Source organism: Vigna radiata, chromosome 4, assembly GCF_000741045.1.
Source record: "Vigna radiata var. radiata cultivar VC1973A chromosome 4, Vradiata_ver6, whole genome shotgun sequence".
Classification (NCBI taxonomy): domain Eukaryota; kingdom Viridiplantae; phylum Streptophyta; class Magnoliopsida; order Fabales; family Fabaceae; genus Vigna; species Vigna radiata.
The window spans coordinates 5,107,363-5,123,676 of record NC_028354.1 but is presented as its reverse complement, the minus strand read 5'-3'; the positions used below and the strand labels follow the sequence as shown (position 1 = coordinate 5,123,676).

General features: G+C 32.6%; 1 protein-coding gene across 1 annotated transcript; it reads left to right on the top strand.

Moving 5' to 3' along the window:
• The first annotated feature begins 8,967 nt into the window (after positions 1-8,967).
• Positions 8,968-10,724, top strand: LOC106758697 (dof zinc finger protein DOF2.2). The gene is made up of 2 exons (XM_014641655.2): positions 8,968-9,268; positions 9,432-10,724. The coding sequence occupies exons 1-2, from the start codon at positions 9,218-9,220 to the stop codon at positions 10,290-10,292; spliced, it is 912 nt and encodes a 303-aa protein (XP_014497141.1). The 5' UTR covers positions 8,968-9,217; the 3' UTR covers positions 10,293-10,724.
• Positions 10,725-16,314: the final 5,590 nt, after the last annotated feature.

Sequence of the window (16,314 nt, the reverse complement as noted above, 5' to 3'; positions counted from 1 at the left end):
TAGAATTGGCTTCAATGAATAATAAATATTAAAACCGTCCAACAAAAAATATAATGGAACTTGTTTCTTTTTAAAAACTGCTCTCTTCATTTATTTTCATTTTCATCTTCCAATTATTCTTCTTTTATCATCACAACTTGCAATTATGTGAACCTGTATTCCAGATATAGGATGTGTGATGCAGACCAACTTCACTTTAATTATTCAGAAAAAATTCAACAAATTTATCCAGAAAATTATAACCATTTATTTCCTTAGTTATTAAAGAATAAAAAAAAACAATGTTTTAGTTGTAGATGTTCGTGAATTTCGTATATGACTTTGGTAATTACCAATTTACCACCCAACAATACCATGTGTCCATACCCAAACCCTTAATGGGCCTTATCCAACATTCTGGTAGGTTATGAATTTTGCACCATTAATTAATTGTTCGGAAATCGTTTTAAATACATGTGTATAATTAGAAGTAATTCTAAGTAGTTGTGTAAAGTAAAATGGAAATTTTTTAAATAAAAGATGAAGCTAATTAAACAGAATCGTACACTACGAAGAAGAACAGGACCTATTCTAAAAGGTGCATCTTTCAACCTTGCTATTTAAAACATTCCTACACTTCACCTTTATCAGGTCCAAAATATCATGTAATTACTTCAACTTCGTATTCTTTCATGTTTTCATATTTTCTTTTTGTTTTTTCAAAGATATGAATATTATATAAACCTAAATTTTATTAATTATTTCCCGTTTACACCGTAATTAATGCTTTTTACAGTGACGACTAGTCCAAATATAAAATTAGATAAAACTCAAGCACTGTTTAATTTCGGTAATACAAAATTCTCATTATTGTTTATAGACTAAAGATGTTAATAATAATACCGACATATATCACATTTATGTTATTTTAAATAGGAAATTAGTTCACTTCAAAATTACTTAAATTTAAGGATTTAAAATTTAACTCTTAAAAAATATTTCACAGATGTCGATACTCGTGGTATATTTGGTGTGATGGACGGAAAAAATAAACGACATAAAGTTGAAATTTGAACTTTTAAGAAGAGTACAACAAATTGAATTTTTTATTTAGTGTTCAATATTTTTACTTTTTTTTTCATTTCACTTTATGTTCGACCAAATAATTCTAGTCACCAAAATGATTATACTGAAACTCATATAAAAAACATACTGCCTAGTCACCTATTTATCAAAAACATATAAAAAACAAAATAGACAATAATTTAATAGCTAAACTCGTTTAGATTTTAAATTAATTATAATTTTTTATTCATAATAAAAACTATTTTTAAATACAAACCATTTTTAGTTTGTAAAATGTTATCTAAATTAGCTAATATTGATAAACTATATTTCCTTTTATACATTCTTGTACAATGTGCGCAATGCTTTCTATTTGCTAGTACCTCTTAATTTATTGAATAGAGAACCCATTATAACAGACATTTTCGCTATGTCCTATTTTTTAATTGTAGGTGCAAGTTATAAATCTTGCAAAAACATAATGATTACATTTTTTATATCAGCAATCGAGTTACCAGTACACAATCGAGTTAACAATATTTTCTTTTTCTAAATTAATTTCTATTTATATATATATATATATATATATATATATATATATATATATTTATTGTGTGTGTTTTTGTGAAAGATAAAATGGTTACTAGTTCTATAACGTCGTCTAAGAATCCAATATTACTTAGGAGTTGGAGTATAAGATAATTTAAATATTTCTTTTCCTTCTGTCTCCCAAGACAGGTTTTAAGAACAAAACTGTGACGAATTTCATGCTCTAAAACAAACAATACATCAGATGTACTGTGATTGATCCTAACCATGTTACTAGACCGACTTGGGATCAAAATATTAATGCCTATCGTGGATCAATAACAAGGTTCTCAGACGAATTATCGATCCTTAAGTTTTGGAGATGACCAATCATTTTTCTTAAATCTTAACTGAATGACTTATGTTTTTATTACGTCCAATAGTTTCACATTATTTAAAAGTTGAAACATAAAACAGTTTAAATACTTATTTTTCCTTCCATCCTCTAAGACACCTTTTAAAAACAAAACAGTTATAGAGCTTATCGTTTCAAAACAAATAATATTTCAAATATACAATTATTCACCCTAACCATGTTACTAAGTTGAATTCGAAACCATGAGAATAATCTTGTACGTAGGAATGTAATGATGAATGTTAAGAGAAGAGGATGATGGTGGGGGAATGTAATTAACGATGGAGGACATATACATGTGATGTGAAGTTGAATACAAGCTAAAAAAAAAAATATCTAGCTGAGGACCATGAGCGACAAAATTTCAGATGAAGTGAATGGCTGCTTGTTTGGTTTGACTCGCGTTTCAGTGTTGCTTATGCGTTAATTGAAAAGCATATCCAAACACGTCGTAGTAAACATATAGTTAGATAATTATAGTGATAGAGGCCCATTAGGCCCAAGTGAGGCACATGCATGGGAGTGGTACGTAGTACCTGTTTGCACTTTGCAGTGTTTGTGGGGAAAACTAATTTTGCTTTTGCTTTATCATGTTCTTAACTAGGTAGGTCCCACCATCATCTTCTTTTCTGCTCTGTATTTCTCATGCACGTGCATGGCTGCAATTTATATTTCTCCATGGTGTTACTGAGTGCGTGAGTGAGACAAGTGAACTCAGGGTTAAGGCTGCTGTTTTAATACCTTTCCAACTATAACTTTGTAAAATTAAATGCTAAGCTTTTCACATGAAAATAAGCAAAATTAATAATAATAAAAAAAACATGCATCCTGTCAAAAAGATAGGGAATTAGATTCCAAACCCACCAACATCCAATTTTGTACCTTCAACCGTTGTAAAAAGTTCGAATAACACCCTTTTAAAATAACCTAAATCATTTCCCACTCAATTATTCATATGAACTAGGGAAAAATAAATTTAAAAAATAATATTACTGGAACTAATGATCATATATATTTAGCTACTTTCGAAACTTGATTTTTGTACCATAACTCTCTCTTTAAAGAAAGATTCAGTAAATCAAGATGATTTAAAGAAATAAGTTGATTTTTTCAGTACAACTTTTTTCTTTAGCTGAAAATGTATAAAATGCTTAGAGAGAAGTGGGTTTGATTTCAGTTTTGGAAAGAAAAAGGATAGGAAAATAGCGTCAAATAATGAATATGCAATATGTTATATTTCTAAAACTTTTCTAAAATTATATGAATATGAATTTATTTGAAATTGTCAGCTGAATAAATTTGCAAAGATACAAGTACGAAGTAGAAGCATACGATTATAATTGGTAGTATACTTCCGTAGAGTGGTATAGTGGATCCGGAAGTCGACGTGGCAGTGACGATTCCCGACCAAGAGCATCTGATGACAAAATGATTGATGATTTGGTGCATGGATGCACCATGTTAAATTATTTAATTATTTATTAATATTTTATGCGACTTTAAATAAATTACATGGCAAATGCCAACCTTTGAGCCCACCACCCCCACTTCCATGCACAATCTATGCCCACTCTCTCACTTTTACTATTTCACACCTAACTAATTTTTGTTGGATAACAAAACTATTCAGTAAATTACTAAAAAGGGTACAAAGATCAAAGAAAAGATATCGAGAATTTCGCATATTTTTGTAAGAGAAAGATTTCAAAAACTAGTATGTTCTTCTATTATTATATATCTTACCAATTCCCCAATTATTTAAATGAGTTAATACGTTTCATGAAAAATTAGAATTTATGTTTGAAATTTTAATATATTTCTGCTTGTAAATCTTAAAATATATATATACATATATATATATATATATATATATATATATATATATATATATAATTTTAATTCAATTATATCAATTTTTTTACTTATTTGAAGTTACTATTTGAGTTATTTAGATAATTTGATACATTTTTAAGCAAATGATAATTAAAAAACGTAATTAATATATTAAAAATATTTAACATCATTAAATTAAAAATAATCTGTTAATCTATTTTTAAAGTATGAATAACAAAAATTATCAAGTTTCATAAAATGAATTCTAATTTATTATTAAAATTCAAATTACTAAAAACATATTTAATTCTATTTAAATTAATTTTATTTTTAACATTTAATTTTTTATGTAGAATTACTAACTTTATTCTTTATGTATTTTCCTTTTCACACTATAACGCTTCTTTTACACGAATAAATTGTAACATCCCAATAAATATAACCAAAGCTATAATTTATTTTTAAGAGTTAACATGAACAATAAAGGAGAACAGTAGTGAATAAGCATAGAAGTATGAAATATACTTGGAATTTAAAGCTGTAAAATCAGTAATATTGAATACAACATTTACAAAATAAACCGAACGGTCTTGAGTGCAGTTCATTGACCTAACTGCCAACATCAAAAGGTTCTTATACTAAACGCTTTTACAAAACACTAGACAATGAAAACAGCTATACTAAGGACCGGACGGTCCTGCATAACTTTCAGGCACGGCCTCCACGGGTTGCTCGGCCTGCACAGCATCCTCCAGAGTGTCTTCCAAAGTAGCTTCCAAGGTACCCTCTGCTCACACCCAAAAGGATGATCATTGCAATGAAGAGGATAACCGAACGGTCAAATACCAAACAACAACATAGACAAAGACGCAACAGATAAGGGCAAGCTTATGTAAATTTAATTAATCATTTCATCATACAAGTAAACATACAAAACAAAACCAATCATGCAGACATACAATTCCTATACATGCATACTAAGTAGATTAACTTATGACTGACTACTACGACACTGTCCGGACGGTATGAACCACGTAGCCCGACGTCCCTAGCACCCGGTATGGTGTAATAGCTGCCTTTACTTATCAGCTGCCACCCGAGGTTAGTCCTCAAACGATCATCTGTTCGTATGACCGCGGACCTCCTGCCATTCCCACACATGAGTAACCTTTCTCTACCTGAGAAAGCGTCATCACGGAATATCAGGATCAGGACGACAGCCTGGGTCTGACCATGTTCATACTTTACCAATCATTACCAATTCATGAGACATTCCTCCATTGGAATTCCCTTACTCAGCCAAATTCAATATATATATATATATATATATATATATATATTCATTCTTACTTTCATACTAGAAGGATTTCAATAAAAGGACCGGATGAATCAAAGATAGAATAAGAGATGGAATAAGATAAGAAGATTTGACTGGATGGTCAGGCGAGAAGAAACCGGACCACAACATGAAGTATAACTAGTTGACCGAATGATCCTACACTGAACAGAACCAAATACCAAGGACTGAAATAATGGTGACCGGGCGGTCTAACCGAGATGAGGAACTGAGTATCAAGAATTTAAATAAGTGACCGGACGGTCTAATCAAAAGAGGAGACTGAATAACAGAAGAATGTCAAACGGTTGGCCGGATGGTCCGACAAAGAATAAGACTGTACCCCAAAGGATGGACTATAAGTGGTAGTCATCCTAACGGTTTGGCAAAGAATGTTATAAAATAAGCACTAATCATGGTCGAAGGCTGGTCTATGACCGAACACTTCTCAAACGGACGGAATAAGAAAGGAGAAACTCTTTAAAGAGGTAAAAGGACTTTAGTCCACAAACCGGACGTTTCAATAAACAAAAGCTCACTAGACCATTCAGTCACTAAGTGACCGAACGGTTTCAAGAGAAAGAATATCAAATTTGCATATTTTACAATTTAAGTGTCAGCCTAAGGCCGAACACTTGTAAGACCGAACGCTTGGTTTATGACCAGCGTTCTTAAGTAATTATCAACAATACATTAATTTGGATCAACTGAATTTGGAAACTCACTATGCCGAACAGTCTGAACAGACCGGTTGGTAAAAGGGGAGGATCGAACGGTCCTAATGACCTTCGATCTCAGATTCATGTTTTCTCTAAGTTTTATACATTCCTATCAGTGCAGAATTTAAACTCATACTTATTATACAATTCATACAGCAACATACAATATTTCAATCATAAGAAATCAAAACAACATACTTTAGATATCAAACATACATTAAATCAAGCATACATTTAAACCATACAGAGAAATTATAATTAAACTTTATAAGCTTCCCTTACCTCTAAATCCAGCTAGTACGTCTAAGGTTGGTTGGTAGCAATTTATCTCTTCCAAGGTTTCCAAAGTCTAGAATCAAATACAAAAGTAGGTTCAGAGGAATGGTTTCACAAGTACATGCAAGCTTTAAAGGCACATGCATGGCAGAAGTGAGAAAGCTAGAGGCAATAAAGAAGTCTTTGGAACTTACCGGATATAAACCGAAACTGAACGGTTTCAATGAAAGAGAAGATCACCAGGAGTCTTCAGGTGTGATCTGAATGGTGATCGGAACAGTGGCTTGGTTAGAATTTTAGAGAGAAGGTTGGGAAGTTTAGAGAGAAGGAGGAGGATTTGAGATTTTCAGAGAGTTTGAGTTTGAGGAAGAAGAAGATTGCATGGGAAAAGTGGCGTCAGGCTTCCAATCCCACCTTAAATACTGCCTCCACTTAGAACGTCCGGACCACTCCTAGCTTGCCACCTGACTTCCACTTCCTGGAAGTTCACATTTCTGCTGCTGCCACACGGATCACGAAAAAGGGAATTAAAATCTTGGCAGAGTTGGTCTCCCACTTTATCAGGAAAGACCGGACGGCTGACACGTGTACCCCACTAAGAAGGGGTATTAAATGGGGTATGACATAAATCATATAAAATAATTATTTTTTTCTTAATATGTTATATTTTAGTCTATGTTTTGTTCTCAAAGAAACTTTGAAAACTTTAAATCTGAATATCTGAGTTGAGAACTGCCATTGCTCTTCTTTCCATTAAAGATTTTTTTTTTATCAATTTTTACTGATAATGTCTTAGACAAGACGAATTTTCAATTTTTTTTTCTTAAAATAAAAAGAAATAAAGAAAATCATCGAATAGTATATTATTTTGCTCATCAAAATATTAGACCCTTTTTAAAATGTCATTGCAATTTTTTTTTCTATATTTAAATATTCATATTTAAAATGTTCGGTATAAGCATAAATTTTGTCGAACAAAATTTTCGAATAACAAAATAATAGAAAAGGAAAAAACAAAAGGACGTGAATAAGATATGTACTTTCTAAGGACAGAGCTAAGTTATAACGAAATAACCGAATTGAGCATTCAATATATTTTCAATACATTAAAAACTATACAATTTTCTTTACTGTAATGAACTTTGATCAAGAGCTAAAGTGTTTAATAACGTGTCATAATTATTTTATTTCATTTTGTTTATGTATTAATGGTGTTGGATTGATTGTTTTAACTTTGACAAATATAATTTTAATCATTTAAATTTTAATTATATTAACATTTCAAGTATCATCATTGAAAAAATATAGTTTCACTTACTTTGAAACTAAATACACAATGACTTACGTGTAATAGTTAAAAAAAAAACATTTATTATAAGAAATCACAATATGTATATATATATGTTTTACTTTTAAGAAGTAGACAAAATGTTGTTGTGGGTGAAACTTTAGTGCCCTTAAGACATAAAATTTGTGACGTTGAATTAATAAATTTGGCATGTTTTTTCTTTGAGGAATATCTGAATTGTTTACTTTGTCTTTTATCAGTAGTTTATAGCTTACTGAGTGATGTCACTGATGTTGGTGCTGTGCCCAAAAAGGATCTAACCACAACTTTAAGCCACTACTTTACTGGGCCTAAGTATGAAAAAAGTAAAGCAATTACAGGCTAGCTAGTGCCAATTACTTTATATTTTAGGGTTTTGCTTTGCAACTCTTTTTTTTCAATCTGCATTTTCCCCCTCAATTACCACTTTACTGCTTTTCTTTAATTATTCTTCCTTGGACCACAATCTTTGCAAATCATCTTTTTTCTCTCAATTCATAAATCTTTTTGCTAGTGTGTGTGAAATTCATTTCATAAACTTAAACATGTGTTTACATTACACCTTTCTGCATAAACATTTCCAAAAAGTAATTGGAACATAAAACAAGAGAAAAAAAAAAGCTTCAATTTAAGTTACAAGTTTGAAAGATAACTTAATATATACCACTGCTTAATGCCATTCACATGTTATATATTTTTTGTTACACTACCTTTTAACTTTTTTAAATTTATTTTATTTTTCAAACAAGAAAGTGTGTTTCGAAATGTTAGTTCTTGATTTTGCATGAAAAAATATTGAGAAAATGATGCTGTTCTATATTCTATCTTTATCTTGTGAACATGATATAATGGTGAAAGACACCATCATTATTTATGGTTAGTACGTGTTTATGAATTTCGGATTATTATGGTTAATCACTGTGCTGTGAATGAGGCAGAAGTCAAAAAGTACTGCAACATGTATACGTGAATATTATTACTATTCTTGCATGATTAAGAATTATTCATCTTTCGACATTTTTACAATTTTAATAATCTGTATAATTCATTTTTTTTTATGTAGACTTTAATAATTTGAATTACCCACAAACTCAAAATCACCTTGCTTGTTTGTTTCAAAGTTAATTTGTTAATCTATACAAAACATAACAGCATTTAGAACAAATTTCCATTCTTATATAAAGGGAAAAAAACTGGAAATAAGTTACTGGAAATTAGTTTTACCTTAGTCTTGTGAACTTTATAGAGAATTATGCAGCAGAAGAAACTGGTGTAATATTGAGCAGTAATTAATACTGGTTTGTGTGTGATTAAGTTGAAGATTTTTAGAAGCATTGAATTTTGAGAAGAGTATGATATATATTATTATACGGCGTGGTGTTTTCATGCATGGGAGCCACCATGGGTTTTCTACGAACAAAAATTGAGAGGAAGAACGCGTCAAAAAGAAGCTTACAGGTTAAGATAGTTGCTCCACTTAAAACCCTAAAATATAATAAAACAAAAAGAGATGAGAATGGGAGAATAAGCGCAAAGCAAACAAAGTAAAGCCTCTTCTTGCTTTCCTCTCCTTCATCCTCTTCTTTTTCTCTTACTTTCTTGCCTCTGCTATTCCCTCTACCTAGTGCGATTCTACCTCCACCTTCTCCCTAAAGACCCATCAAACTTTATAAAAAAGAAACAAAAAAAAAAAAGAGAAAAAACAAACACTCTCACACACACAAAAGGATTGAAGAACCATGGTTTTCTCTTCTATTCCAGTCTATTTAGATCCTCCCAATTGGCAGCAAGTAAGGTTTCAATTCCCTCAAATCTCAGCCACAGTTTTCTAAACCCTAAAACCAAATCACAAAAAGATAAATCGTTAATATTCCTATTCCTTCTTTGCAATCTAATCTTCCTGAATATACCAGATTTTTTTCATACTATTTCTCTCTTTCTTTTGCTCTGCAGCAACAAAATCAACATCAGGCAAATGGCAGTAACAGTCCGCAGATGCTTCCCACCATGCCTCAACAGCCACAGGAACCTCACGTGGGAGTTCATGAACCTGCAGGCTCAATCCGGCCCGGTTTAATGGCGGATCGGTCTAAGATTCCGGCCCAGGAAGGAGCTCTCAAGTGTCCTCGCTGTGAATCCACCAACACAAAGTTTTGCTATTTCAACAACTACAGCCTCTCTCAGCCGCGCCACTTTTGCAAGACTTGTAGGCGTTATTGGACAAGAGGTGGCGCTCTCAGGAACGTTCCTGTCGGTGGAGGATGCCGTAGGAACAAGAAGAACAAAAGGAGTCGCTCCAAATCTCCGGTTCCTACTGAGAAATCATCACTTCCCAATCCCACAAGCGCTATGCCTGAGCTTATTGGTCGATTCCCACAACCTTTCATGGCCTCTCTTCAGAGTATGAACCGCTATGGTGCAGGGAACGCAGGTGTTAACTTGCGTGAGATGCAAGCTCAGAACGGTTCGCATATGGGGTTTCAAATTGGTGGTCAGGGTCATGGCTCAAGTGTTACTGCTGCTGGAGGAGGATTGGAACAGTGGCGGTTTCAGCAATTTCCTTTCTTGAATGGTTTTGACTCAGCTTCTGCTGTTTCTTCCTACCCTTTTCAAACTGAAAGTGTTGAAGGTCTGGTTGGAGATATTGCCGCAAGTTCTAGGGTTACTCAGCTGCCACCCCGAGTTAAATTGGAATACAACGGTGGTCTGAATTTGTCAAGATCTCCTTTGACTGTGTCAGAAAATGGTAACCATTACTACTCATGGACGGATTTATCCGGTCTTGCATCTTCTTCCGCTAGTCATCTCTTGTAACTTTGATGGGTTAGAGAAAAGAGAAATTCTACGGTAGACAGAAATGTAAGGGTTTTGGTACTGTTATTTTTTTTTATCAATAGTTGAATGAGTTTCCATCTAATCATGATTGAACTCGTTTAGTTATTGATCCAAAAAATAACTGTACCATTAAACTCTTATATTTTTATAATCAGTTCTAGGATGGCAGCACTCCGTGTTCCACCGTCTTCACGCGTTAGTGTTAACAGAAATCAAGCTGGTAGAATTTAGTCTTCAATTGTATATTTTCTTGTCATTGGTTTTGTTTATGTTTCTTCATCGAGCCTAGTGTCTTCTATGTTCTATTGAGCTTTCTTTGTAAAACAGTGTGTGCATGTATTGTGTTTTGTTTGTTTACTGCGCGATATCATTCGGTTCAATTTTTCTTTTCTACAGTTTGTTACTCTCTTACATGTTTCGTATTATATTTGGTGATTCACACTAGTGTTCCATTTCGTTCATGTATGGCGATAAGCTAGAAGCACGATAAAGCAAAGGTATCAAGACAGAAGAAAAGTGATACTGCTATATACGGTATTAAAGAACGTGCCACTGATCCACACTAACATTTATCGAGGCAGTGTTTCTCGGGATAACTTTGTTAGATATTTCAAGCTTGAGCACTTTTCTCGTATCTTGCAGCCTCTCTATACAAGTTTACATTATCTTAATCAAAGACATAAACATGGTTTTGCATACAAAGGTTGATTGTGTCGTGCATCTTGGAGGCGATAAACAGATAACATGAACAATAAAAAAGATATGGCAAGTTGGATAGTTCAGACAACTAGACTAAACATTATGGTAAGTCACTCTTTCCTTTTTCTCTTGATTTTTGTTTTGTTTCTTTTCTTTCTCTCTTCCGTGCATTTGCTCGTACTTCAGTTGCTATGAGGTTTCGCACGCACTCAAGATTTATTCTGAGAAAAACTTCTCAGAAACTTGACTGTGTTGACAGTCATTTAACGTCCATGGCTCTTTACCTGTCCTCAAAATTGTCGCAAAATCAGAATTCCGAGGAAGCTCCAATCATTGTACTTTCAGCATATTCGTTGTAGGAAGTTTCCATATCGCATTGCGAATTTTCAGTTAAGAGTATTCACTTACACAAGCTGGAAGTAAAAAATGATGTGTGAATGGGAGAGAAAAAAAGGAAGAGAGTGAGAGAAACTCGTAAAGAAAATATACATTCGATATGAGTCAACAGGCAAGACTAAGACTTTACGATGTTGTAATTATCAAATTATTAGATTCATAAGCTGGGACGTACAGATTTGTTTGTTTTTAAGGTTGAAAGTTGAAGTAAGATAAGCAATCTTAGAAGACGCCAAAATGCCACTCAAAACCATGCAATTCGACCGAAGTAAAGTCGGTGAGTATTCTAGAACTTGTTGAGCAGAATGATGCAAGAAAGAAACACAAATAATGAATGCATCATTTTAGGTCATATTATATTATGCAGTCGAAAACAAAAGGAAAAGGAAAAGGAAAAGACTGGAGAAGATAAATGTGAACTTTTTTCTACGTATTATGATGTAAATCGCTCACGATCCACACTGGAGTTATCCGTGCGCTTCAGAGGTAACTGAATGCATGTGTTCAAACACTAATAATTACTAACTTTATTATTACAATACCACTGAGAATAAATGAAGTTATCTTTTAAAAAAGAAAAAGCAGATGATAACTTTTGTAAGGACCAATGCTGCCTTTCAACAACGAATAAAGCAACACGACCAGCAGTGACCAATCCAGACAAAAGCTCTCTCCGTGTCTGTCTTTCGTCAGCTAGTCATGGGACGTCTTAGCCAGCACAAGATATGGTTACCCTAATTCCAAAAATGTCGGTGTGACTGGTTATTAAACGTGGTTAGTTGCATTATTTAATACTTTTTATTGTCAGATATCATTCTTAATATTAATATTATGTGTGGTAATAGAGTTCATTAATTATGTTCGATAATAACTGTGTTTAAGATTACAAGTTAAAAGAGACATGACTAAGGGTTGATGTATTTTTTTTTTAAAATGTGTAACGGCAAATAATAATATTAAAAAATGTTTATCCAAAAAAGACTCGTTAACAGATTGCTGTTAACAAATTGATATCGGCGTTAGAGAGCTTTGACGTTTGAGTGGTTAAAAATAGTCAAAGAGCTAGAAAATTGGAGAAAGATAGTAAACCTTGTAAAAAGAAAGTTTCTACCCAAGTTGAGTAAAGACGACATTAAATGAAGACTATTTATGGCTCTCAAGAAAATTGGAAGGCTGTTGAAAATGAATTTGAGGAATCATCCGACACCATTAATTTGTGAATGCCTAAAAGCATTGAGAGAATTGGGTGTGAAGATAAGTCAGATTTGTACTAAGTTGTGGACAAGTCTAATTTTAAAAAGATTACAAGTGCACAATCTTTAAAAGAAACATAAAATATATTAGAAAAGCTATATAAAAAAAATAATTGTATAAAAATATGTCAGACTTCAAATTCTTAGAGGCGAACTTGAAAGTATGAGAATGAAAAAGGCTAAAAAAATAGTTGAATATATCTCTTGGATTAGACGATGGTGAATCGACTTGGAAGAAATGGAGAAACATTGCCCACTAATTGAGTAGTGGAGAAAATCTTGAGGTTGTTAACTAGTGACTTTAAAAATATACTATGCATTAGTGAGGAGTCCAAAGACTTACCAACATTGTCACTTGAAAGAGCTTGTTGGGTCACTTGAGTTGCACGAACTACGAAATAAAAAGAAATGAAAATTACTTGATCAAATACTTCAAATAAAGGGAAAAGCTTAGAACACTCAAAGCGGAGGAAGATACCGAGAATGTAAAGGAAGCAATCTTGGTTGTAGAAGTCGATCGTGATTAGAAGAGGAGAAAGAATAGTCCAACCAACAAAAATAAGCACGAAGAGGACAAGGTTTATGGACAGGAGGTCAGTTGTGCAAATCAAATGTTGAGTACTTCAAGTGTGACAAATATGATCATTATACAAATGAATGTTACTCAAATAAGTGTTTCACTTATAGTAAAGGTTAGACATTTTACTTAAAGTTATTGATCTAAGAGCAACAAAGAAACTAACTTTCTCACATATGATGTTGAAGAGGAAGTAGTGTTATTGATGATGAGACATAGTTTAGGAGTCTAGCACGAGAGAACTCAGCAAGATGGTTGAGTAGCATGGAGAATTTGGCAAAAAGGTTTAGTATCATGGATAACTCAACAAAAAAGTGAAGTAATGTCAAGAGGTCGGCAAAACATCAGATAAATTAGTAGTATATTTGGATAACCTGGTAATGTGCATGAAGAACTCATAAAGATTGATGGGATAACTCAATGGAGCATGTAGATAGCCCATATATCTCGATAGAGCAAGTGGACATCTTGAAAATTTTGTTGGGCAACCTAGGTAGCTCAATGGAGCAAACAGATAGTTGTTAAATTGGTGGATCGAGTTGAAAGTTCAGATAACTTGGTGAGATGTAATTGGTGCAATTGTACAGATCAAATAACTCGAACATGTACGAAGATGAACTTGTCACTCAAAGGTTACAACTTGCAAAAGATTATTTGCAACATAGAATTGAAAATGAAGTTAGAGAAAATGCAGAGTTACATGCAAGCTTAAAAGAAAATAGATTTTGCATAAACAACGTCTAAAACTTGAACAAGATGTTTCAAATTTGCAAGAACTTCAAGCTAAGAAGAATTTTTAAGAGTTGAATTAGAAATATAAGACAAGAAGTAACAACTCTCAAAAGGAGCTCAACCTATTGACAAGAATCCAGCTAACGACAAAGCGACCAATGTTAAAGAGAATGGAACTAAAGTAAAGAACAAATCAATAATCAAAAATAAAAAGAACAAGTTAGTCATAACTAAAGCAAAATTGATCAAGAAGATAGTAAAAAATTTAGCCAATCATAAAAAAAAAGCAAAGAATTACTACATATATAATAAAGAACATATGAATAAATATGAAGAAGAAAAATAAACATTTAAGTTTACAAGAAAATTTTGTTAAATAAACTTAAATTTGATTAGTCACATTTAATATATTTTTATTATAATTAATTATGTTAGAAGATTGCAAAGACATGCTTATTGTTCAGATATTTCTCTGTTCTATCTTCGAAATGAAGTGATAGATATTGATTTTGATTTTGATATTTTAAAATATATTAAGACAATTTTGTAAATATCAATTTCAGTATATTTTTAATGGTGAGCAGAGAAAAAAAATCCAATCGATAATCCAGACTAAAATCTAAAAGAAACCTATTACATATCTCTCTACACTTTCTTTCTAGAATAGCACAAAACTAAGGTATTTTTATCGAAATTCAACCTTTTTTTAGTAAAATATGTAAGATAATGATGGAACTTTAAACCACGGTCATGAATAGTTTTATGGTGTTTTCAGAAGCAGTAAAAGAAAAAAAAAAACAGCAATAATTGTTTCAAGTAGAGTGACGAAACCTACACCATTGATTAAGTGTGATGAATTGCAAGACAAAAGAGACCCTTGGATTTGCTTTGTTTCCCTTTCCATTTGTTTCATTTTACCCTATCTTCTAATTCTTTTTCTTTTCACCTTAACCTTACGTGTTCATGGCATGGCAGATACCGTTACCAACTTAACTTAGAGTCGCCAATGTATTTTTTCTAAAATCAATTTTGCTGTTAGTTCTAAGAGTGATCCTTTAACCCAAGGAATAGCTTGAAAAAAGTTACAATTCTACATAGCACGCACGTCATTTTTTTAATGGGAAAAGTTACCTTCACACATTTTAAACCAGACAGAAACTAGCCAGTAACATTGTTAGATGAAGATGGAAAGTAAGAAAAGAGAGACAGAGAGGCAAAACAAAAGCAAAGGTTGCTATGTATAGTCTCAGTTTGTACAATTTTATGTGCCACACACTTATGTTTTCCTTTCTATGTCGTGTCTGTCTATAATCACCCTTTTGTACCTGTTAGGAAATTATGCACAATTCCTCTTAATCAGATTTGTGAGAAAAATATAAGTGCGGAATAATGACACTCAAAATAAAACTCTTTAGATTTCACTGCAAATGTATTAATGATAAAAATAAAATTACAATATCACTTTTTCTCTCTTTCTTTATTTCTACTCTGCGTTTCTCTTTTTCTTCTCTACGCATTTTATTATCTATTCTTTTTCTTATATATATATTAACTTATTTTCTATTTAATTTGTTGATTTCCTTAATCTTCTCCCCTTCATACATTTTCATTGGATAAAATCCCTTTTGACCAATTCTAACAATCTCCCACTTGAAGACTAATTTTAATTTGTCTTCACACCTTGGTCATTACACCACCAATCTTCTGTAGTCTATTATTGTAGCAAGCCAACTGAAGTTGAACACAATTTCAGTTTGTCAATGGTTACCACTTTTGTTAACATGTCTGCTGGATTTTTACTTCCGAGAATCTTTCTCAATGTTAGCACCCCATCTTCAAGCAAAGATCTAATGAAGTGATAACAAACATCAATATGTTTTGTCCTAGAGTGAAATGCTGAATTCTTTGCCAGATGTATTGCACTCTGACTATCACTGTGCAAAACACTCATCTCTTGGATGAATCCCAACTCTGTTAACAATCCCTGAAGCCATATTAATTCTTTACTAGCTTCTGTTACTGCTACATACTCAGCTTCTGTAGTGGATAAAGCAACAATCTTTTGCACCTGTGACATCCAACTAACAGCTGTAGTACCAACAGTGAAAATGTAACCAGTAGTACTTCTTCGGTGATCTACTTCACCTCCAAAGTCTGCATCTACGTAACCTTGTACTTTTAACTCTCCTTTGCTAAAGTACAAACACTTCTCTATAGTGCCTCGTAGATATCTCAAAATCCATTTAACAGCTTCCCAATGAGCTTTACCTGGATTTGACATAAACCTGCTAACAACTCCCACTGCATGACCAATGTCTGGCCTTGTACAGACCATCGCATACAT

Excerpts from the sequence above, each read along its gene's own strand:
- LOC106758697 (XM_014641655.2), top strand. The coding sequence starts at position 9,218 with ATGGTTTTCTCTTCTATTCCAGTCTATTTAGATCCTCCCAATTGGCAG. Across the intron at positions 9,269-9,431 it reads ATCCTCCCAATTGGCAGCAA|CAACAAAATCAACATCAGGC; the intron begins GTAAGGTTTCAA and ends TTTGCTCTGCAG.